Here is a 25,552-nt window from a genome sequence, read left to right as displayed (position 1 = left end):
TTCCCTTCCCTTCCCTTCCCTTCCCTTCCCTTCCCTTCCCTTCCCTTCCCTTCCCTTTTTCTCAGATTCTCACTCTGTTGCCCAGGCTGGAGTGCAGTGGTACAATCTCAGCTCACTGCAACTTCTGCCTCCTTGGTTTAGCAATTCTCTCACCTCAGCCTCCCCAGTGCTGGGATTATAAGAGCCCACCATCATGCCTGGCTAATTTTTGTATTTTTAGTAGAGACAGGATTTCACCCTGTTGGACAGGCTGGTCTCGAACTCCTAACCTCAGGTGATCTGCCTGCTTCAGCCTCCCAAAGTGGTGTGATTACAGGTGTGAGCCATTGTGCCTGTCCTCAAATCCATCTTTCCAAGGAGTTCTGGATTTTTTAGGGGAATCATGGAGGTTCTTGGGGTCATTGATGGGTTGGGGTAAGAGGGAATGAAATCACCAGAATGTGGAAATGGCATGCTTTGGTAAGTCAGCTTCTCATAGGGTCCTTCAGAGAAGCAAACATCAGTAGTTTTCCTGGTATACACAACCTGAAAGATTACCGCAAATGGAAAACTTAACATTTCATAATGTTATGTTATCATCCTGTGGGTCTATGTGATTCTAGGACAAATAGGTACCAAACAAGTAGGAAGACATAGATCAGAGAGCAAGCTGACCTCAGGATCAAAGCTGAGTATGCTGCAAGCTTAGTTCATTTTTGTTTCTCCCCCTCCCTTCCTCTCTGATTGATTTTATGAAGTTTATAGAGATGATTTCAGTAGCATCACCAAAGGGGTTAGGGAGCAGTTGAGGTGCTGCAGGATCATGGAATCCATTCCATGCAGAGTGGGGCCCTTGGGTGGACACACTCTATCTTCTGCAGCATGGAGAAGAAGGAAGCAGGTCATGTCTATGAGAAGCCAAAACAGTATTTTTCACATTCATGAATGTTGAAAACTCACAAGTAGTTTCATTGATGTCTTCTCAGGCACCGTAAGGAACCTTTCCTTCTTTTTTTCTCCTTTCTTCATGTGCACATACCTCTCCCCACCACGGACAACTTCATTGGCACCAGCAAGCATGGCTTGTATGGGGATAATGTGGAAGAGATGGACTCCATGATGGGTAAGTCACAGGACCTAGGTGGACAGAAACCAACGTGTTCTGATAGGACAGGACACCTGAAAACTGCTCTTGGTCAACCTGTAGAGTGAAGAGAATTATGCCTATGGGACAGGGTGGTCTGAGACATAAATGAGGTAATAGTTGCAAGCAATTGAGAAAGTCAGCAAAAAAACTATATGCATTTCCTCTCCTTTCTTTGCGTGCTGTCCACTTATCAACTGGGGTCTTTGTCTACTTGACTGCATCTCCAGTGCTGGCCAGATAACAAATCAAATCTTCTTTTCAAAAATTTCAACTCTTGTTTTAGATTCAGGGAGGACATGTGCAGGTTTGTTACCTGGGTGTATTACGTGATGCTGAGGTTTAGGATCTGATCAAACCCTTCACCCAGACACTAAGCATAGCACCCAATAGTTAGTTTTCAATCCTTCCTCCACTCTTTCCTTCATCCCTCTAGTGGTCCCCAGTATCTATTGCTCTGATCTGTGTGCCCACGTATACTTGATGTTATGCTCCCACTCGTTTCGTTTTGTTTTTAAACATAAATTTTATTGTGTATATTTAAGATTCACAACATAATGTTAAAAGATACATATAGATAGTAAAATGATTACTATCGTGAAGCAAATAGTAATCGTTAAGTAACATAATATAGTAATATTAAGTAATAGTAATATAGTAAGCAAGTGTATCTATCATCTCACACTGCTACTTTTTTGTGACAAGATAAGCTAAAATCTATTTAACAAAAATCCAGCTGAGCACATGGCTCCCATCTGTAATCCCGGCACTTTGGGAGGCTGAGGCGGGAGGATCACTTGAGCCTAGGAGTTTGAGACCAGCCTGGACAACATAGTGAGACCCTGTCTCTACAAAAATACAAAAATTAGCTGGGTGTGGTGGCATGCGCCTGTAGTCCCAGCTGCTCAGGAGACTGAAGCGGAAAGATTGCTTGAGCCCATAAATTGAGGCTGTAGTGAGCCATGATCACACCACTGCACTCCATGCACTCCAGTCTGGGTGACAGTAGCTCCCACTTATAAGTGAGAACATGCAGTATTTGGTTTTATATTTCTGCATTAATTTGCATAGGATAATGTCCACCACCTGCATCTACGTTGCTGCAAAGGACATGGTCTTGTTCTTTTTTACGGCTGTGTAGTATTCCATGGTGTATATGTACCACATTTTCTTTATCCAATCCCCCACTGATGGGTACCTAGGTTGATTTATGTCTTTGCTCTTGTGAATAGTGCTGTGATGACCATAGAGTGCACATGTCTTTTTTTTTTTTTTTTTTTTTTTGAGACAAGATCTCACTCTGTCCCTCAGGCTTAAGTGCAATGATGTGATCTCAGCTCACTAAAATCTCTGCCTTCTGGGGTAAAGCGATTCTCCTGCCTCAGCCTCCTGAGTAGCTGAGGCTATAGACACATGCTACCGTGCCCGGGTAATTTTTGTATGTTTTGGAGACGCAAGGTTTTTCCATGTTGCCCAGGCTGCTCTGGAACTCCCAAGCTCAGGTAATATGCCCGCCTCGGCCTCTCAAAGTGTTGGGATGACAGGCATAAGTCACTACACCCAGCCCACATATCTTTTTGACAGAAAGAGGAATCGTATTTTTAGACTCTTTAGTGACATAGCCAACCTTTATTTCAGGTCTGTTGAGCACCAAGATCTTAGTTGGGGGTTGGGAATTAACTGGTAAGTCAGAATCCAGTACCCTCATGAACCCTGTAGAGAGAACAATGTAAATGGGATTTCCTAAGACTTACATGGTAAATATATTGATTAGCAAAATGGCTTCAATTTTCCAACATTAATGAAGGAAAACCACGAGTGAAACTCACATATGTGCAGGACACAAATTTAAAGTATAATATTTTCCAGATACAGATATTGTGAAATATGTCACTAAATAAAAAGACACTTTGGAAAATTAAACATGGAAAAAGCAAAGCCAATTTGCATAGTCTTAAACACATAAAAAATATAAAGTATTTAAAGATAGAAATAATATTCAAACCAAATACATACACATGAATGGATGTTTACGTAGGTATAAGTGTGTTTGTGTCTGTAGTGTTTGTGTACATATGTTTAGAAACAGATGATCGACAGAGATAGATGATAGGTAAATAGATGGATAGATAGATGATGGATTGATAGATAGTTGATAGATAGATGATAGGTAAATAGATGATGGATGGATGATAGATAGATAGATGATAGATGATAGATGATTGATAGATACATAGATAAACATGATAGATGAGAGAGAGATATAGATTGATAGATTATAGATGAATACATGAATAGGTAGATGAATAAACAGATACATAGATGATAGATGGATAGATACATAGATAAATACATGATACATACGACAGATGATAGACAGATGACAGATAAGATAGCTGATTGATAGATAAGAGATAGATGATAGGATAGATTGACAGATACGTAGATGATAGGTAGATAAATAGATACATGATAGATAGATGGATACATACATACATACATACATACATACATACATACATAGATAAATGCATAGATAGATAGATAGCTATGCATAGCCCTCTTACTTTCTGCCTCCACCAGCACTAGGCAACGCAGCAAGTCCTTACAGTTTACATTCTTAATATTGTACTCAATCTCAAAAAGTGTGGCGATCCTATTTTTGATTTGATCTTTGAAAATCAGTGAAATAAGTCATTCAAACTCAGGCTGTGATAACTAAAAGAAATTACTATTTGCTTTAAAAATGTAAATTAACAAAGTTCCCAAAGTATCTAATTTAATAAAACTGATGATGTGTCATAGTGTTGGAACAAGGCACTTTGGGTGTGACTTTAATTTCAACGGGATTTTTCTAGTGACATTCAGATAGTATTACAGAAATGGATGGGTATGTTGAATCTGGGTGGACAAGCTGTGATATCTGAAAATTATATTTTGAAAAAGTGCAACTGAGATGTACATGATGCTGGTGCCCAGAGTTTTTGAATGTTTTGTCCACACAGCCAGGATCAAGCCTTTAGGAAGAATGAACATTTGCTTTAATATGTGATTTTAGCAATTCTCAAACAAACATGTATTTACCCTGAAATTATTTATCCCAGAAGCTGTAACAATACCCCAAGTTCTAGGAATTGTTGCTTTTTTTTTTTTTTTTTGAGACAGTCTTGCTGTCACCCAGGCTGGAGGGCAGTGGCGCGATTTCGGCTCACTGCAAGCTCCGCCTCCCGGGTTCACGCCATTCTCCTGCCTCAGCCTCCCGAGTAGCTGGGACTACAGGCGCCCGCCACCGCGCCCGGCTAGTTTTCTTTTGTATTTTTAGTAGAGATGGGGTTTCACCGTGATCCGCCCTCCTCGGCCTCCCAAAGTACTGGGATTACAGGCATGAGCCACCGCGCCCGGCCGGAATTGTTGCTTTTCTTATTAGAAAAGTTTATTTGTGGCCATTCCTGGTAGAGATATCACATTCCTGCCTTTTATAATTATCATGGGGGGCCGGGCGCGGTGGCTCACGCCTGTAATCCCAGCACTTTGGGAAGCCAAGGCAGGCGGATAACGAGGTCAGGCAATCAAAACCATCCTGGCTAACACTGTGAAACCCCATCTCAACTAAAAATGCAAACAAACACATCCATGGTGACAGGCGCCTGCAGTCCCAGCTACTCAGGAGGCTGAGGCAGGAGAATGACGTGAACCCTGGAGGCAGAGCTTGCAGTGGCTGAGATCGTGCCACTGCACTCCAGCCTGGGCAACGGAGTGAGACTCCGTCTCAAAAAAAAAAAAAAAAAAAAAATTATCATGGGTTTCCCACAACAATGCCCTGGAATAATGGAGTCTGCTGATAGAATAAACACTTATTTTCATTTTTTAATAATTTCCACTTTTAGTTTAGATTCAGGGAGTACACATGCAGGTTTATTACCTGGGTATATTGCATGATGCTGAGGTTTGAGGTACAATAGATCCTGTCACCCAGGGCATGGCACCCAATAGATAGATTTTCGGCCCTTGTCCTCCACCTTCCTTCTCCCCTTTTGGAGTCCCCGGTGTTTATTGTTCCCATCTTTATGTCCATGAGTACCCAATGTTTAACTCTCACTTCTAAGTGAGAACATGTGGTATTTGGTTTTCTTTTTCTGTGTTAATTTGCTTAGGACAATGGCCTCCAGCTGTATCCATGTTGCTGCAAACGATGTGATTTTGTTCTTTTTCATGGCTGCATAGTATTCCACGGTGCCTCTATACCACATTTTCTTTATCCATGTGGATTGATTCCATGTCTTTGTTATTGTGAATAGTGTGATAAACATGCAAGTGCCTGTGTCTATTTGGTAGAATGATTTATTTTCCTTTGGGTAGATACCCAGTAATGGGATTACTGGGACAGAGGGTAGTTCTATTTTAAGTTATTTGAGAAAGCTCCAAACTGCTTTCCACAGTGGCTGAGCCAATTTATATTCCCAACAATAATATATAAGTGTTGCATCTTCTCTGCAGTCTCACCAGCATCTGTTCCTTTTTTTAATTTTTTTGACTTATTAGGTTGGTGCAAAAGTAATTGAGGTCTTTGTCACTGAAAGTAATGACAAAGACCTCAATTACTTTTGCACCAACCTAATAGTAGCCTTTCCAGCTGGTGTAATAAACACTTTTAAAAGTGATACTTCCCATGGGCCATGCACTGTTACCAGTGTATTCTGGATGAATCCCCACAACATCCTGACAGACGAGTACCATCTTCATCATCATATTTATCCCCATTCACAGAGAAGGAGACAAAAGTACGTGGCCTTTGGTGGCTGCTCTTGGAGATAAGCCAGGGTTGGGCTCCAAAGCTCTTACTCCCTAGCTCAGCTGCCTCTTATGCAGGGCAAAGAAGTCAGGTTGAAAGATGAAGAAGGAGAGCTGCATTCTTCTCTGAAGCCTCCTGTAGCCCCGTTAGATTCCTACAGACTGTCATTTCACAGGAGTCAGAAAAACTCCAAAAACTTCCCCCAACCTGGCTTCCTGCTTCCTTCGAGCCCCGTGAGAAGCTTTTGATGGAGATACCACCCTTGCCCCACACAGGGGAAAATCTCTGATGCCGAATGAGTCATGCATTTCTGCATGGGAGAAAGTCCATCAACTTGGATCTGAAGAGCAGGTTTCTCAAGAATGTAGATAAGAAAGTAAAATGTGCAACAATGAGTAGGAGAAATGGCCTTATCAGCAGGAGATGAGACAAGGATGAGGGTTCTGGCTGAGCCTGTTGTACAGACAATTGTGAGTGGTGGAATCCCAGGGTAGGCGTGTCTGTGGACAGCAACACAGCTTGGGCAGCTCCCCCAGACAGGGCAGAACTGCAAAGGAGGCTGTAAACATGTATTTCTATGCCACATATATACATAATTTCTATGCAATATATGAGATACATACATAAAATATAACTTAACTCTTTATATTATATATATTTATACTATTTGTTATACATATTAATATTAATAATTTGAAAGTTTTATCATATTTAATGCATATATATTATGTATTTCTGTAGCATATCATTTCTATATTTATTTGTTTATTTCAGTTGATGTTAGAAAGGTATGAATCATTTCCATGGTTGTATTCCCTGCTACTTGGGAGGCTGAGGTGGGAGGATCATTTGAGCCCAGGAGTTTGAGGCTGCAGTGAGCCACGATTGCACCACTGCACTCTAGCCTGGGTGATAGAGCAAAATCCTGTCTCAGAAAGAATCATGTCCATGGCCACTATGTAATCTCTCTAAATTTTAAGATATAAATAGAAGAATTGAATATAATTGAATAATATTAAGAATACAAACAACTCAAAGTAATTTAGTATTATTTGTAAAGAACAGAATTGCCTATGTTAAAAACCCTAGAGTTTAATAAAACACATATTAGCATATAGATGACATATGGTATTATAATAAAATTATATTACATAGAATTTATATTATAGTTATATTACTTATATACATTGTTATATATTGTGTTCATACAATAGAAACATATCATTAATATACAATTATTAGATTTGAATATATTATATGGTTCTGTCTTATATATCACAATTATGCTATGCATATTATATACTATGTGCATATATACCTCAGTACTGTAGAGGTTTTATTAAACTTTCTGGGGGTTCCAACATAGTTATGTTCACGACCTTTAATGTTAAGCTTGTATTTTATGTGTTAAAGTATGTATTTAACTTTAATGTTAATTGCATCAGTCAGGTTATGTAGAAAAATAGGTTACATAATGACAAAAATATTCTTATTTTTCTGGTATTAATGAAATAGTTCCAATTTTTACTCTTAAGCATAATGTTGGCTGACACTTTGAATCTTTCTATTCTTAGTATTTTGAGAGACTTATAAAATATGCATGAATTAGATAGTAGCCAGGAAAATTCTTGCATGCTTTCTAGTATTGCCTAACTATATACATGTTATTTATCATGCTGTTAACATTATCTATATTTTACATATATTTTAACAATGTAACTTATGAAACATTTTTATTATATACATAAATACATATATACTACATGTTGTGTAGTATATATCTTCTAAAGATTGACATACAATATAATAAATACATTTGTTTTTGTATAGTATATGTTAGTATAGTATTAGTCCAATAGTATAATTAGTTACATATATATTAGCTATACATAAATATATTAGCTATATATAAAAATGTATTAGTTATACATGAAGTCTACCATGTTTCTCTGTTGGGTATATGCACCAAAATTAAGACCTTTTCTTTTTGTTAAAAATAATGCATTTCAAGATACGATGGATCACCAGCTACCATTCATTATAGCTCCAATGTCAATAGCTAAAGTATTTAGAAATAATTTTTCAAGCAGTAAATGAGTATCTTGAAACTGACTCATGAAAGAAAACTTGAATACATGGAAGGGAAGAGTGGATTGTATAAGTTATTTTTTGTATAAGTATATTAGTTATTTTGAAGTTAATATTAAAGGCTAAGGTAACTCTGATTAGAGCATTAATTACTATTCTCTGGGGAGTGGTCATTATATAGGTGATGATGAAATACACACTGAATAAACTGATAGGAAATAAACTTTCCAGAAACATCTGATGAGAAAGTCTTTGGTAGAAAACATCAAGAAACACTTCTGTGATCATAAGAAATGCTATCAAAAAGAAAACTACAAAAATTAAAACACAGAACTACAAGATTTGACTTTTAGATCAATGAAGCAGAAAATAATAGCCTTGGAGCAGGTCTGGGAAAGAGAAGGACATTACATTCGGTACAATAAAGTTTTTAAATCAAGGTGGCAGGGGTGAAAGGTGTTGGGGAAAGTTTGTATTATGAGTTGAGTTACATCCCCCCAAAAAGACACGTTCAAGTCATAACCCAAGGTATGTGAGAATGGGATCTTATTTGGAAACAGGGTCGTTGCAGGTGGAATCAAGTTAAGATGAGGTCATTGGGGGTGGGTCCTAATCCGATATGGTGAATTAGGATGAGGCTGCTGCAAGCCGAGGAAGGCTAAGGACTGATGCCAACTGTCCAAAGCGAGGAAGAAGTAAGGAAAGATCCTCCCCTAGAAACTTCAGCGAGAGAGAGACCCTGCCAATACCTTAATTTTGAACATCTGGCCCCCAGAGCTGTGAAAGAATAAATGTTTGTTGTTTTAAGCCGCCTCATTTGTACTAATTTGTTTCAGCAGCCTAAGGAAATTCACAGAGTTAGTTTAGGAAAACCATTACCAATTCGATTTAGCATGCTTTTCCATACACACTAAGGACATTGAGTGAAACAAAACAAAAATTGGAAGAAGCTATAGTTAAACAGTAAATTTACATCTGGATGAGGTATAGTGTTAGTAATAGCAAAAGGTTATCTGATAAGTAGCATGACTAAAGGCCCTATGCAAACTGAGGAAATATTAGCAACAACATGACATTGTTTTTACCCCTTAACAAATAAAGAGTTCTTATAAATCAATAATGGAAACACATAATTCCTTCCAAAAATATCAGCAAAATTTAAACATTTTTTACAGATTAAGAGTACAAATATTAGAGTGGACACAGGAGGAAACCCGTGATCATTCATAATGTACCATAATCACCTATCAAATATTAGATACTGATGAGGAATTGAAAAAATGAACTATTATTAATGCCGAAAGTTGTTCATTATGGCATTTGAAATTACGGTAAAGTATGAAAATTAACCAGAATAGTGAACAACAGTACAATGGTTAAATAATTTATGGTACTTAAAAATAAAGCATCATAAATTGTTTAGGCCGGGGGCAGTGGCTCACACCTGTAATCCCAGCACTTTGGGAGGCTGAGACAGGCAGATCACCTGAGATGGGGAGTTCTAGACCAGCCTGACCAACATGGAGAAATCCTGTCTCTACTAAAAATACAAAATTAGCTGGGTGTGGTGGCGCATGCCTGTAATTCCAGCTACTCAGGAGGCTGAGGCAGGAGAAAGGCTTGAACCTGGGAGGCGGAGGTTGCAGTGAGCCGAGATCGTGCCATTGCACTCCAGCCTGGGTGACAAATGCAAAACTCCATCTAAAAAAAAACTATACACACACACACACACACACACACACATATATGTATATATACATATATATACACACACATACACAATGGACACTTTTCCGGCCATTAAATTGTACAAATAATTTTTTTAGTTTTTTTTTTAAATTGAGACAGGGTCTCACTGTGTTGACAAGGGAGGTCTCAAATACCTGAGCTCAAGGAATCCTCCTTCCTTGCCCTCCCAAATTGCTGGGATTACAGGTGTGAGCCACGATGCCCAGCCTTGAATAATTTTTTAACACGAAGATTTTCCAAGAAATAATATTGGATGAAAAAAGCAAGTTGAAAACTGTGCATGCAATATCAACCCAAATATATAGAGAGATGCATCTACAAGAGTATGTGATATGGTTTGGCTGTGTCCCCACCCAAATCTCATCTTGAATTGTGGCTCCCATAATTCCCACATGTTGCGGGGGGATCTGGTGGGAGATAATTGAATCATGGGGGCGGTTTCCCCCATATTGTTCTCATGGTAGTGAATACGCCTCATGAGATCTGATGGTTTTATAAGGGGAAACTCCTTTTGCTTGGCTCTCATTCTCTCTTGTCTGCCACCGTGTAAGATATGCTTTTCACCTTCCATCATGATTGTGAGGCCTCCCTAGCCACGTAGAACTGTGATTCCATTAAACCTCTTTTTCTTTATAAGTTGCGCAGTCTCAGGTATGTCTTTATTAGCATCGTGAAAACAGACTAATACAGTATGTAACAATTTTTTTTTAAATAGTCAAATGGCAGTGGGGGCAGGAAATTGGTGGTCTTTATTTTCCTCCTTATAATTTTCTTTATTTTTTGTATTTCCCAAGCTATGCTGTATTTTTATAATCAGAAAAATATTAGCCTTGTTGTTTTTTCTTGCTACTTTTCACTATTTACTGAAAAGTAGCAAGAAGAGTGAAAACGACTCCTATGTCCCCTTCACCCATCTTTCCCAGCTGTTAGCAATTTATCAAATATATCTTCTCTCTCCGTCTTCCTTTCTCCTGATCATCCTCTGTCTTCCTCTGTCTCTCTTTCTCTCTTCCACCTCCACATGTTTCTTATGCTTCTGAATATTTGGGAGTAAGATGCAGATATGATGTTCATTAAATTTAGAAACTTTAGTATGTATTTTATAAAACAAAGACATTCTCCTACATCATCACTGTGAATCATCAAAATCGGGAAATTAACATGGATGGATTCCTACGATTTAATTCACAAATCCCAGCCAAACTTCTCCAGCTGTGCTCATAAGAAACTTTATACACAGCAACCAAGACCGATGGACAAACAAAACCAACCAACAAAACCCCTACTTTCTCTACCCTCTTTCTGTTCTGGTCCACGGATTTTCTTGTCGGATCTGTTTAAACTCCTCTGATCTGGACAAAGACTGAGCAATCTCTAATGTTTCTTGAGTTCAAAGACCTTGACATTTTTTGAGAATAAAGACCAGGTATCATGTAGAATGTCCCTTGAATTGGGTCGGTTTGACATTTCCTTCAATGGAAATAGAAGTGATGGTGTGTTCTCAATCCAGTAGATACAGAAGTCAAGTAGCCCCAACAATGGTTATAAAGTTCTTCATCAATGGATTAAATGGTGTCTTCCAGTTTTCCCCACTATAAAGTTACTTATTTTGTCATTACTTAATAATTTGAAATTATTAACTATTTTATGGGAGATATTTTGAGATGAAGCCAATATCTTGGTTCTTATCAAACATTCAATGCCAGGTTTAGCAGCCATTGATCATTTTCTCTTGAATCAATTTTCAGTGCGATTTTTGCTAAAAGTACTGTGGTAAATTTTTAAAAGAATTTAAAAGTATAAATTACTTCTTAACTTGCCCTTATCTGTGTGCCTCGGCTCTAGAAGAAAATTTCTAAGGTATAGTACCTTAGGAATGTTAATGTAATGTTTTCTGAGATAACCAACAGCAGAACACACAGAATTAGACACATTTGAGACTAATAGGTTTTTTCATAATTATGCATAATACAGACTGGGTTTGGGAACTCTAGGAATTTGGCTATTTTCCTATAAAAATGATTGGAATTGTGGTTTATTTTGAATGCATTCTTCCTCTTTTCACTTGCCCACTGAGTCTAATTCTCCCCACCTAGTCATCCTATTCTCTATTGAAAATATCAAATAAGAAGGGAAGGGAAAATGGTTAGGTAAAGAATTACCTACCTAAATCATCTGCAAGAATATGTCAAATAAATTATGTGAACCCAACAGTGGGAGTGTCTTATTCTTGCCTCTGTCTCTTCAAATTCTGTAACAATGTCTGCCTTCCGTGAGCAGAGAGGGTGCATAAACCGTGGCTGCCATTCTGTGCAACATCAGAATACCACCACAATCCTTGTTTTCATATCCAATGGGAAAAACTGTATTTCTCTGTTGAATGTTTTCATTCTACATGAAGGAAATTATCAAGGAGAATTTGCCCTTTTAAATGTTATTAGTAGCAACTGATGTTGATTTGTATTGCCATAGTAATTTCTTCTTGAAGCAGGTCATCTTTTATTTCTTAAAAATTTTGGGCTCTCAGTTTTTTTTTTGTTTTTTTTTTTTTGTTTTTTTTTTTGAGATGGAGTCTCACTCTGTCGCCCAGGCTGGAGTGCAGTGGCACAATCTCAGCTCACTGCAACCTCCGCCTCCCGGGTGTAAGCAATTCTCTGCCTCAGCCACCCGAGTAGCTGGGATTACAGGCCTCTGCCACCATGCCCAGCTAATTTTTGTATTTTTAGTAGAGACAGAGTTTCATCATCTTGGCCAGGCTGGTCTTGAACTCCTGACCTTGTGATCCACTCGCTTCAACCTCCCAAAGTGCTGGGATTACAGGCGTGAGCCACCGCACCCCTCCTCTCAGTTTTTTTCTCTTTCAGTTGTTTGTCAGTTTAAACTGTTAATGCACATTTCTTTTCTTTTGTGGCTTTTGACATAGTAAGGGTCACACCATCCTTGTTTTCCTTTAGATAGCTCATGCCCATTTGACTTAGGGGTGAAATACCTCATAATGTCATTATTTTTACTTGTCTCTTGTATATTATTTTAGGCAAAATTCTTGATGCTATCGATCATTTTGGCCTAAGGAACAACACCATTGTCTACTTTACATCAGACCATGGAGGGCATTTGGAAGCTAGGCGAGGACATGCCCAACTTGGTGGATGGAATGGAATATATAAAGGTGAGGAGAGGAACTCACGCAAGTGATCTGGTGGTGAATAAGCTATTTTTATGGTTCTTATAATTAAAGCCCATGACGTCAGAGAATGAGGCCTGAAAAACTGAGCAAGTTTGTTTAATTTGACTCTTAGTAAAATGAAGTATCAGACCAAGGTCAAGAAAATTGGTCTTATATTTGTTAACATTTCTGTGGAGGGAAGCCATGTATGTAGAGGGAGCATCTAGAAATATGCCTTTCTGACAACCCTATCAAATTATGAGGAGTTAGCACAAGCAGATGCTTTTATGGGGTCTTTAAAGAAATATCCACTCATTCATTTCGTTTATGAGACTATTGAGAGATTAAATGAGGGGGAATGTGGTTCCTAGAGAACAGAGGTCAGAAACCAGGGATCCTTCATCATTAAGAAGTCTGGGCCGGGCGCGGTGGCTCAAGCCTGTAATCCCAGCACTTTGGGAGGCCAAGACGGAAGGATCATGAGGACAGGAGATCGAGACCATCCTGGCTAACACGGTAAAACCCCGTCTCTACTAAAACAATACAAAAAACTAGCCGGGCGAGGTAGCGGGCGTCTGTCGTCCCAGCTACTTGGGGAGGCTGAGGCAGGAGAATGGCGTAAACCCGGGAGGCGGAGCTTACAGTGAGCTGAGATCCGGCCACTGCACTCCAGCCTGGGCGACAGAGCGAGACTCCGTCTCAAAACAAAAAAAAAAAAAAAAAAGGGAAATCTTATGCTGTCTTCCAAGGATATAGTATAGCATAGAAAGTAGCGAAGCCTGTCTTGATTTTCATGATTAAATTCACATATACTGATTTTATGTCCTGCTGTAATATTTAATCCACAAAATAGGTCCATAAGCTACTACATTGGCCAGGTCTATAATGTGTAACCTGATGTTAGAAGAATGTTATCTTCATCTGTGAAATGAGGATTAAAAAAAGAAAAAGAAAAACAAAGATAATTATCTGGAAAATGTCAAGTATATTTTATCATATGTCTTGAGAGAGATTTTAAAGTATTTTCTATAGGAAAATACGTGGTTATTCATGTAACTACAGATTCCACAGTCTTGGGTTCGGTAGGAAATTATAATTTCTGTATGAACGAGGTAAAGGCTCTGCCTCCCTCTTGCAGAGGGTGATGAATGTGTACTCTTTAGAGCGTGTAGCACTGAAGTGTGCATTTAGGACCCAAAACAAATCCTTAGTGGAAATTGTTATTATAGACATTCTATTAAAAAAAAATTCGGTAGTTTTGGGGATACAGGTGGTTTTTGGTTACATAGATAAGTTCCTTAGTGGTGATTTCTGAGATTTTAGTGCACCCGTCACCTGAGCTTCTACTCTGTACCCAATGTGTAGTTTTTTTCCTCAGCCCCCTCCCAATCATTCCCCAAAGTCCCAGAGCCCATTATATGATTCTTATGTCTTTGCATTCTTGTAGCTTAGCTCCCACTTACAAGTGAAAACATAGGCTGTTTGGTTTTCCATTCCTGAGTTACTTCACTTAGAATAATGGCCTCCAGCTCCATCCAAGTTACTGCAAAAGACATTATTTCATTTCTTTTTATGGCTGAATAGAATTCCATGGTGTATGTACAGCACATTTTCTTTATCCACCTGTTGGTTGATGGGTACTTAGTCTGGTTCCGTATCTTTGCAATTGAGAATTGCATTGCTGTAAACATGCATGCGCATGTTAGACATTCTCTGTTTGCTTATGATAACTGCTTTTAAACATTTTTGGCTCACGCCTGTAATCCCAGCACTTTGGGAGTCCGAGGCAGGCGGATCACGAGATCAAGAGATCGAGACCATCTGGCCAACATGGTGAAACTCCGTCTCTACTAAAAATACAAAAATTAGCTGGGCATGGTGGCGGGCACCTGTAGTCCCAGCTACTTAGGAGGCTGAGGCAGGAGAATCACTTGAACCCAGGAGGCGAAGGTTGCAGTGAGCCGAGATCACGCCACTGCACTCCAGCCTGGCAACAGAGCAAGACTCCATCTCAAAACAAAAAACAACCACAACAAAAAATTTTAATTAAAAAAATTAAAATTAAATTTAAAACTTTAATTAAAAAATTTAATTTAATGATATATTAGAAGGTGGCAGTAAATATGAAAAAACACGAGAATAAAGAATTCTGGGGTGGGACTGCCATTTCAAATAAAATGTTCAGGCATGCCTCATTGAGGTTACTGTGAGTTCCATAACCTTGGGGGCTAGATACAAGAAAAATACTAATTTAAAAAAATATAGGAAATTACTTTGAGCAAAGGTATGAGGGAGTTTGGAAATGAAGTCGGTGTGTATTTGAGATAAGAACACTTTAAGTAGAGAAAATAGCCATGCAAATGGGATGTGAATGTCCAATATTACATATGTTTAGTTATTTAATCAAAAACCTACCAGCAGCACAGGAAAATATAATTCTGTAGACGTGCGCTACTTACTCCACTAGGACTCTACATAGAATAGACACTATACAAATGTGATCTCTTTTGATACTAGTTTACCTTTTAAATACATTCAATACAGTGACTATTTTAACTAGGCACAATAATTGAATGTAATTGCATTATCTTATAGGTGGAAAAGGCATGGGGGGCTGGGAAGGTGGAATCCGCGTCCCAGGAATTGTTCGATGGCCTGGAAAGGTACCAGCTGGACGGGTGATTAAGGAGCCTACAAGTTTAATGGATATTTTCCCAACTGTCGCATCAGTGTCAGGAGGAAGTCTCCCTCAGGACAGGTGACGTCATATAAACCGGTAACAACAGCTCGTTTTCACCCTTCTTCCCTCTCAGAGGATTCGGAACAAGGAGAGTGACTCTATCCTGGCAGACCCACTTTTTCCCTAATACCTACACAGTGTTACTGTCTTATATGACTGTGTCTATTCAGCATTCTTCATACGCCACAGACCAGTCTTTTCTTTTTCCTATTGAGGTAAAATATACCTATATGATTTACCATCTTTACCATTTTTCAATATACAGTTCAGTGGTAATAAACGTATTTATTTTCTCATTTTCCCCTTCATCTTCCTCTCGTCTCTCCCCTTCCTGACCTCTGATCATCACTATTCTACTTTCTATCTTCCTAAGTTTCACCATTTTTTTTTTCAGCTCCCACATTGAGTGAGAAGATGTGATGTCTGCTTTCTCTGGGCTTGGCTTATTTCACTTAAAATAATGGCCACCAGTTCCATTCATGTTGCTGCAAATGACAGGAATTCCTTCTTTTTTTAGGGGTGAATAGTATTCCCTGTGCATATATAAAACTTTTTTAAAAAGTAATTTGTCTGCCGATAGGCAGCTAGGTTGATTCCGTAGCCTGGCTATGGTGAAGAGTGCTGTGATAAACATGGAAATGCAGATATTCCTTTGATCTGCTGATTTCTTTTCTTTCGGGTATATACCAAGTAGTTGGATTCCTGGATCACACGGTAGCTCTATTTTTAGTTTTCTGAGGAACCCCCATATTGTCAGAGACCAGTCTTAGATACTAATCTAATGTGGCCCATCTTAGATATTTTAACATTTTCAATTAAGAGAAAGATGGGGACAGGAAGTTTTGAAGATGAAGACATGGTAGGTAAAACTCACTCATCTCTATAAGAAAGGGAAAAATATTCCTAGTCTCTGGTGTGAAAGATCTGGAAGACTGAGAAGAAGGTAGGATGTTTGAGGGTGCTTTGAACTCTATCATGAATACTTTGAATTTTATCAAGAGGAAATCGTTCATACTACATTGCTGCATTCCCCGGTAGCAACCAACCTAGGTAGGTTTACTGCTGATTGATTGACAGTTCGTTGATCACACCTCTGCAAGGGAATCCAGATGGGTTAGAACCACAACTATGTCTCTCCTCCAAGCCCACAGAGTTCTTGTAATATTTCTTTCTTCACGTAACAAAGCTAATCTATTTCTGAAGAAAAATAGGATAAATCTCAATGTTAATTGAAAACAAAAAGATCCCTCATTTATATACATATTTTTTAAAAAGTGAGTTCTTGCTCTGTTGCCCAGACTGGAATGCAGTGGTGCAGTCATATTTCACTGCACTCTCTACCTCCTGGGCTCAAGCGATCCTCCCACCTCAGCCTTCTGAGCAGCTGGGACCACAGGCGTGCACCACCACACCTAACCAGTTTTGTCATTTTGTAGGAATGGGATCTTGCTATGTTGCCCAGGCTGGTCTCCAGCTCCTGGTCTCTAGCGATCCTCCTGCCGCAGCCTCCTGAAGTGCTGGGGGTTTACAGGCATGAACCACCACAATTGGCATCCACTCCCCCTTTTCTTTTTTTTTTTTTTTTTTTTGGGGACGGGGTCTCGCTCTGTCCCCCAGGCTGGAGTGCAGTGGCGCAATCTCAGCTCACTGCAAGCTCCCCCTCCTGGGTTCACGCCATTCTCCTGCCTCAGCCTCCCGACTAGCTGGGACTACAGGCGCCCGCCACAGCGCCTGGCTAATTTTTTGTATTTTTAGTAGAGACGGGGTTTCACCATGGTCTTGATCTCCTGACCTTGTGATCCGCCCGCCTCGGCCTCCCAAAGTGCTGGGATTACAGGCGTGAGCCACCACGCCCGACCGCACTCCCCCTTTTCTTACTTGCTTTAGCCAGTAAGGGAATTTGTTGAGAATTTATGTAAAATAATAACAGAATAAAGATTCCTTCTACTTTGAAAAAAAGTATTTATCAATTTGAGCTAAATAATACATTTCCAAAAAATTATGTAATAGTATTAGTACTAATGCCAATTTTTTAAGTTACTGAACCAATCATAATCAATAATCTTCCAAGATATGAGTGAAATGCGCTGAGTTTGGGATATTGGTATAGGCTATATTTTGGACTTATAAAGTGCTGAGGAGAATCTCAGTCTCATGGAAGCCAAGCTTGAGTCTGGCACCTTAGACCACTCAGCCATTCTGACACCTAGTCTCATGGAATATTGGTCTGTGGATGCTGATGAGGATTTGCCTTTATAGAAATTATTTGATTTTTAGGCCAGGCACAGTGGCTTACACCTGTAATGCCAGCACTTTGGGAGGCTGAGGCAGGTGGATTGCTTGATCCCAGGAGTTTGAGACCAGCCTGGGCAACATGGTGAAATTCCTACAAAAAATTCAAAAATTAGCCAGGCATAGTGGTGCACACCTGTAGTCCCAGCTACTCAGGAGGCTAAAGTGGGAGGATTGCTTGAGTCTGGGAAGGTCGAGGCTGCAGTGAGCTATGATCCTGCCACTGCACTCCAGGCTGGGCAACAGAATGAGACCCTGTCTCACAAAAAAAGGGAAAGAATTTGAGTTTTATTTTGATTTTGTCAGAATAAGCTCTAAAAATATTACATCTTCATTCCCATTCCTTCTGCATTTGACTTCACACTTCAATAGAAAACAAAGGTGAATTACTGCAATGATTCTAGAAGATTCTAGAAGATGTGAATACTTTGGTGAAACTGCAAGTCACTCCATTTTGCTAGAAGTCTCTAGTAGTTTTTATTATATCAAGAAAAAAGCAGATCCATCAGATGTGTCAAAGCTCATAAGAAAAAGAAAGTTGCCCCCATCCAACGAAGGAAGCTTACACTTGGTTTTAGCCAGTGAAGGCAATTATTTTGGATTTATAGATAAAACCTGTGTATTTGATTATAGATTAAAAAACTGTGTGTTTTGCTGTTACTTATTCATATAAAGTCAAAAAAATATTGACCAGGGTGAAAAGCAGCTTAAAAAAATAAGACAAAGAAACTAAGACTATATTTCATGGTTTTCAAAATTTTTTGTTATAAATTTTTATATTTTCTCCCCTCCCTCTCCCAAAAAAAAGTTAGATTCTGTTGGCACTAATACAGAAAAGAAAAATATTTTAGAAGTCATGGTTAACTTACTGAAAAACAAACTATCAAGAACTAATTAAGACACACCCCCAAGTTTGCCTTTCTAATATTTAAAAACATATGTTTGATGTTAGTAGATATTTGTATCAACACACTAAGGCTGGAATTTATTTTATAATTTTCAGGACTGAACTTTAGATAAAGACGTTTTTATTTTCTGTCTGAAAAGAAGTTAGGCATTGATGATGCTAACACAGGAAAGAAAGTATATTTTATATTTTATTTTTATTTATTTTATTTTTGAGACAGAGTTTTGCTCTGTTGCCCAGGCTGGAGTGCAGTGGCACAATCTCAGCTCACTGTAACCTCTGCCTCCCGGGTTCAAGTAATTCTCATGCTTCAGCCTCTCAAGTAGCTGGGACTACAGGCACACATCACCACACCTGGATAATTTTTGTATTTCTTATAGAGATGGGTTTTCGCCATGTTGGCCAGACTGGTCTTGAACTACTGACCTCAAGTGATCCTCCCTCCTCAGCCTCCCAAAGTGTTGGGAGTTACAGGTGTGCGCCATCGTGTCCAGCCCAGAAAAAATATTTAAAAAACCACTGTGAAGTTGTTGCAAAAAGAACCTATCCGAAAAACTATGGAGAAGCCCAGTTTCCCTGTTCTACCATTTAGAAATAGTTGTTTTAAGAAGTCTGTCACTCCACATAGCCCAACAGCCTGTTAGGAAGAAGGGAAAAGTCCTGGCACAATATTGCTACGTTGCATGAGGGTGGAAGGCAACTACTGCCAAGTTCCAGCTGTTGTCCTCACGTTAAAAAGAAGAATGAGTTGATTGGAGTCACTCATCACTCTAGTGCATTCTGTGCCATGAGATTAGACGCTCATTTGATCAGAGGTTTAGGGGTATGAGTTTGGTGTCCTTGATAAGATGTATAGTACAACTGTCCTTTCCTGCCTGCAATCATGACTCCACTAGCCACAGGCTAAGTCCTCAGAGGATGCACCATCTTTGTAGTAAAATGCGAAGTGGAAGAAAATCACGAAGATGTCTAAGGCGCTGTGGTGGGAGACCTAACCTCAGTTTCACATACAGGTTGGCATGCCGGGTACTACTCATCAGTTTGATTTTTTGGTTATTCCTATGCTTGATTCTCCCAAGCCTCTTTATTTGAATTCATGACTTCTTTGGCATGTGCGTTGACCAGTTAAATATATCCTTGCTAATAGAGAATAGCTCTACTATGTAGAAGGCAACAAAAAGCAAATTCACAGTATCAGGCCCACTGTCTATGACAGCAGCAGCATGAGGGCCTGTGGATACGTGTCTCCCATCTCCTTCACTCCCCAACACAATGAAATCAACGAGAACTCAAAAGCAGCTCTCACCTGTACAGAAATGAAGGATGCTAATGCTCTAAAAGCCAAATAGTAATTTATTTTTAGAATCAACACAATTTGTTTCACCACCTCACCACAGAAAACAGATAAAGCAAATTACAACCAAAAATAGAGATGGACAGATTTATAACCAGAGATCCTGAACAAGAGAGTAGAATAAACAAAAAAGAAAAGTAAAGATAAAACAGAGGAAACCACTAATGTGTAGAAACACGGGAATCTGAGGATGCAATGGTTTACCAAAGTGTTGGGGAAAAATGGCTTATCAGGTATATGGTTTACCAATACAGCTGTCCCTTGGTATCCGTCGGGGGTTGGTCTCAAGACCCCACATGGATACCAAAATACACAGATGCTCACGTCCCTGATATAAAATACTATAATATTTGCAATATCACCTACACACATCCTCTTGTATATATTAAATCATCTCTAGATTACTCATAATACCTAATACAATGTACGTAAATGCCACATAAAATAGTTGTTATATTGAATCCTTTAGCGAATAATGACAAGAAAAAGCCTGTACATATTCAGTACAGGCAAGACCGTCCCTAAAAGATCCGTAAGCCTAAATGTAAACCCAAAATTATAACACTTCTAAATAAAAACATGGGAGAAAATTGCTGTAATATTCAGATAAGAAAATAATTGTTTTTAGATTTATCAAAAAAGTCACAAGCTATAAAAGAAAAAGATGATAGATTAGTCATTATCAAAATTTAAAATTTCTGCTTTTCAGATGTCAATATCCAGTAAATAAACATGTGACCTCAGTCCATTAGTGGAGAAAAAAGGAAAAGAAAGAAAAAATTAAAATATTAAATATGAACTTAAAAGAAAGTTTAGAAGAAAAGAAAAAGACAAGCTGTGAAGTAGAACCAAATAGTCATCCCTCTGAACTCAGAGGTTCTGCATCTGCAAATTCAATCAACTGCAGATCAAAAGTATTTCATAGGATTTTCTAGAATAAAGAATCTAGAATAGCCTAAAATGTTTTGAAGAAGAAAATCGTTTGAAGACTCACTACGTAATTCCAAAATTTACTGTAAAGCTAAAGTAATCCAGACGGTGCCGTGTTGATATGAGGGTTTCAGTGGCTCAGTAGAAGAGGGGAGTCCAGAAATTGATCAATGTATATATTGCATTTCAACAAATGCCCAAAATAATTCGGTAGAGATAGGACTGTCTTTCAATACATGACACTAGAACAACTGGACATCAAAATGCAAGAAAAATAAATCTCAACCTATATCTGACACCACATTAGAAAATTAACTCACTACGGACCATAAGCCTAAATGTAAACCTGAAGCTATACAACTTCTAGGTGAAAACATAGGAGAAAATCGTATGAATATTTTTGATCTGCAGTTGGTTGAATTCGCAGATGCAGAACCTCTGGGCCGGGCACGGTGGCTCACGCCTATAATCTCAGCACCTTGGGAGGCTGATGCAGGTGGATCACTTGAGCTCAGGAGTTCCAGACCAGCCTGGCCAACATGGCGAGACCCCATCTCTACTGAAAATACAAAAGTTAGCCAGGTGTGGTGGTGGGCATATGTAATCCCAGCTACTTGGGAGGCCGAGGCAGGAGAATCGCTTGAACTCAGGACCGGGAGGTTGCCATGAGTCGAGATTGCGCCACTGCACTTCAGCCTGGGAAATAGAGTGAGCGTCTGTCTCAAAGTTTAAAAGAAAAGAAAAACCTGTGGATACAGAGGGATCATTATTTTCTTCCACTCCATGGCTTGTCTTTTTCTTTTCTTTTAAACTTTTTTTAAACGTGCAGGTTTGTTCCATAGGTATACATGTGCCATGGTGGTTTGCTGCACCCATCAACCTGTCACCTAGGTTTTAAGCCCTGCATGCATTAAGTATTTGTTCTATTGCTCTAAACTTTTTAAAATTAATATTTAATATTTTAATTGTTTTCTTCTTTTTCCCCACTAATGGACTGAGGTCACGTGTTTATTTTCTTGACATTGCCATTTGAAAAGCAGAAGTTTTATATTTTGATAATGGCTAATTTATCTTTGTTTCTTTTATAACTTGTGATTTTTGTGATAAAACTTAAACAAATTTTTTTTCTTATCAAAAGATCACAGTGATTTTCTCCTATGTTTTCACTGAGAAGTTGTATAGTTTCGGGTTTACATTTAGGCTTATGGTCCACAGTGAGTGAATTTTTTAATGTGGTTTGAGGTATAGGCTGAGATTTATTTTCCTTGCATTAGGATATCCAATTTTTCTACTGTCATTTATTGAAAGACAGTCCTATCTCTACTGAACTATTTGGAACATTTGTTGAAAAGCAGTATACATATTGGTCAATTCCTGGACTCTCCTATTTCATCGATCCATTGAAAGAAACCCTTATTTCAACACTACACTGTCTCAATTACTCTAGCTTTATAGTAAATCTGGGAGTTATGTAGTGAGTCTTCAAACTATTTTCTTCTTCAAAAAATTGTAAACCATTCTAGGATCTTTATGTTCCCCTGTAAATTTTAGAATGTTTCCTCATTTCATCATAAACCTTTCTGAAATTGATTGCTTTAAATCTATAGATCAATTTGCAGAAAATTGATGTCTTAAAACACTGAATTTTCCAATCAATAGATATAGTTCATTTTTCCATTTATTTCTCTTATTAGGTGCTTTGTGGCTTTTCTCATACAAATTTTTCACATAAAAATGCTATCCCTAAATACTTCATGCTCTCTCTTGTTATAGTACATGATACTTTTAAAATAATATCATTCCCAGCCATTCATTGCAAATATATAGACATTTTTAAAAGTTGATGTTGTACTGTGTGATCTTGCTAATCTTACTCATTATTTCCGGCAGGTTTTTCAGTGATAATTAACATAGGAAATCATTGTATCTGATAGTAAATATAGTTTTATTTCTTCTCAGATCCTTTTTAGGCAGGGCACGGTGGCTCACACCTGTATTCCCAGCACTTTGGGAGGCCAAGGCAGATGGGTCACCTGAGGTCAGGAGTTTGAGACCGGCCTGACCAACATGGTGAAACCCCTTCTCTACTGAAAACACAAAATTAGCCAGGCGTAGTGGCACAAGCCTGTAATCGCAGCTACTCAGGAGGCTGAGGCAGGAGAATTGCTTGAACCTGGGAGGTGGAGGTTGTGTTGAGCTGAGATCGTGCCATTGCACTCTAGCCTGGGCAACAAGAGCAAAACTCCGTCTCCAAGAAAAAAAAAAAAAAAAAATTCCTGACTGGGCACAGTGGCTCACACTTGAAATCCCAGCACTTTGGGAGGCTGAGGCGGGTGGATCCCCTGAGGTCGGGAGTTCAAGACCAACCTGACCGACATGGAGGAACCCCATCTCTACTAAAAATACAAAATTAGCTGGGTGTGGTGGTGCATGCCTGTAATCCCAGCTACTCGGAAGTGCTGAGACAGGAGAATCCCTTGAACCTGGGAAGCAGAGGTTGTGGTGAGCGGAGATCACGCCACTGCCCCCAGCCTGGGCAACAAGAGTGAAACTCCATCTCAAAAAAGAAAAAGAAAAATCCTTATCTGGGATGTATTATTATGTGTCCCATTACAAAGCAGGTTTTATTATTATTGCTTTCTAATATAAGGCATGAGATATATTTTCTAATATAATTTTTAAAAATTCATTTTAGTTTAGATTCAGGGGCCCATGTGCAGGTTTGTTATTTGGATATATTGTGTGATGCTGAGGTTTCTATCAAATTCGTCACCCAAGTGGTGAACATAGTACCCAACAGGTAGTTTTTCAACCCTTCCCTCCTCCCTGCCTCCTGCTTTTTGGAGCCCTCCAGTGTCTAATGTTCCCGTCTTTATGTTCATGTGTACCCAGTGTTTAGCTCCCACTTCTAAGTGAGAACATGGTGCTTGGTTTTCTGTTTGTGCGTTCATTTACTCCATTTCTCATATAAAATTAGAAGTATATGACTTTTAATGATTCCATAAAAGTTTTTCAAAGGGTAGCAATATAATTGCAAATGAAGTCAGATTTATGAAATTGCCACAAGTTGCTGAGCTGTGGAGAGCCTCTGTGTCACAGCCAAGGTGATCTGATCTTTTCGCCTTTGGGGCATGCATTGTCACATTCCTCGGCCTCATCATTTCAGGATCAAAGCTTAGCTTTCTTCCCTTACCCACTGGAGTGTGATCTCCCAGAGAGCACGCATGAGTTTTCCTAAAGACTTAGTACGCTGTCCTCTGGCCGTAAGGCATGACGCAGTCTTCACCAAGTACTCTTCAGGTAGCTTGGGACCCAACGTCCCTTCTCTCCCTTCTCCTTATCTGCACTGTCTGTGTCTCTGCAGGGTCATTGACGGTCGAGACCTCATGCCCTTGCTGCAGGGCAGCGCCAGGCACTCGGAGCATGAGTTTCTGTTCCACTACTGTGGCTCCTACCTGCACGCCGTGCGGTGGATCCCCAAGGATGACAGTGAGTGCTCAAACCGTTGCTTCCTGTTCCCTGCCAGGAGCAGGGTCCCTCAGGTGTATCCTGAACACATTCTTCCTTTTCTCCCTAGACCGGTCCTTTCATTCCAGGGCTGTCACTGAACACATGTTTTTGGAGAAGTTTCTCAGAATTGCGCTTTTGCAGAAAGGCAGGTGGGGGTAATGGAGATGCTAATTGGCGTCACTTAATTATCTCAGCAGATGCACAAATATTAAAACATCACATTGTGCCTGGAAAATCGATGCAAGTTTTACTTATCAATTACACCTTAATAAAGAAAACAGATGTATGAACATAAGATTTGCCTGTAAAGTCAGGGAGACACTTTTAAAAAACATACATTTTTAGCTGGGCGTGGTGGCTCACGCCTGTAATCCCAGAACTTTGGGAGGCCGAAGCAGGCAGATCAGTTGAGGTCAGGAATTTGAGACCAGCCTGGCCAACATGGCGAAACCCTGTCTCTACTAAAAAATGCAAAAATTAGCCGGATGTGGTGGTACACGCCTGTAGTCCCAGCTACTCGGGAGGCTGAGGCAGGAGACTCGCTTGAACCCAGGAGGCAGAGGTTTCAGTGAGCTGAGATCACGCCACTGCACTCCAGCCTGGAAGACAGAGTGATACTCCGTCTCAAACAAAAACAAAGCCAAAAAATATATATACATTTTTAGAAACAGGACTGATATCTGCTGGAAAATGTGTATATCATTTTACCAGGGGATTCTAATGTTCTCATTTTGTTGTAAGGATTGCATAATATTTAGCACTGACCTGTGGGCAAAAAGAAACCCAAGAACCAGCCTTGAGAAGATGGAAGAAGACAAGAGAAGCCAGCACCTTGGGTGCATGCCTCTGATGTGTGTGCGTTCTTTTCTTTTTCTTTCTTTCTTTCTTTCTTTCTTTCTTT

General features: G+C 39.3%; 1 protein-coding gene across 1 annotated transcript in view; it reads left to right on the top strand.

The window, feature by feature from the left end:
• Nucleotides 1-24,810, top strand: part of LOC111531382 (arylsulfatase F) — a 43,234-nt gene extending 18,424 nt beyond the window's left edge. Inside the window, exons 4-9 of the mRNA XM_031935004.1 lie at nt 823-880; nt 966-1,102; nt 12,787-12,921; nt 15,514-15,676; nt 24,506-24,630; nt 24,719-24,810. Coding sequence (XP_031790864.1) covers nt 823-880; nt 966-1,102; nt 12,787-12,921; nt 15,514-15,676; nt 24,506-24,630; nt 24,719-24,810 — 710 coding nt within the window. The remainder of the gene's footprint in view (nt 1-822; nt 881-965; nt 1,103-12,786; nt 12,922-15,513; nt 15,677-24,505; nt 24,631-24,718) is intronic.
• The last annotated feature ends 742 nt before the right edge of the window (nt 24,811-25,552 follow it).

The sequence above is a fragment of the Piliocolobus tephrosceles genome, chromosome Y, assembly GCF_002776525.5.
Source record: "Piliocolobus tephrosceles isolate RC106 chromosome Y, ASM277652v3, whole genome shotgun sequence".
Classification (NCBI taxonomy): domain Eukaryota; kingdom Metazoa; phylum Chordata; class Mammalia; order Primates; family Cercopithecidae; genus Piliocolobus; species Piliocolobus tephrosceles.
The sequence above is the reverse complement of the archived record's forward strand: the minus strand, read 5'-3'. Positions and strand labels throughout refer to the sequence as shown.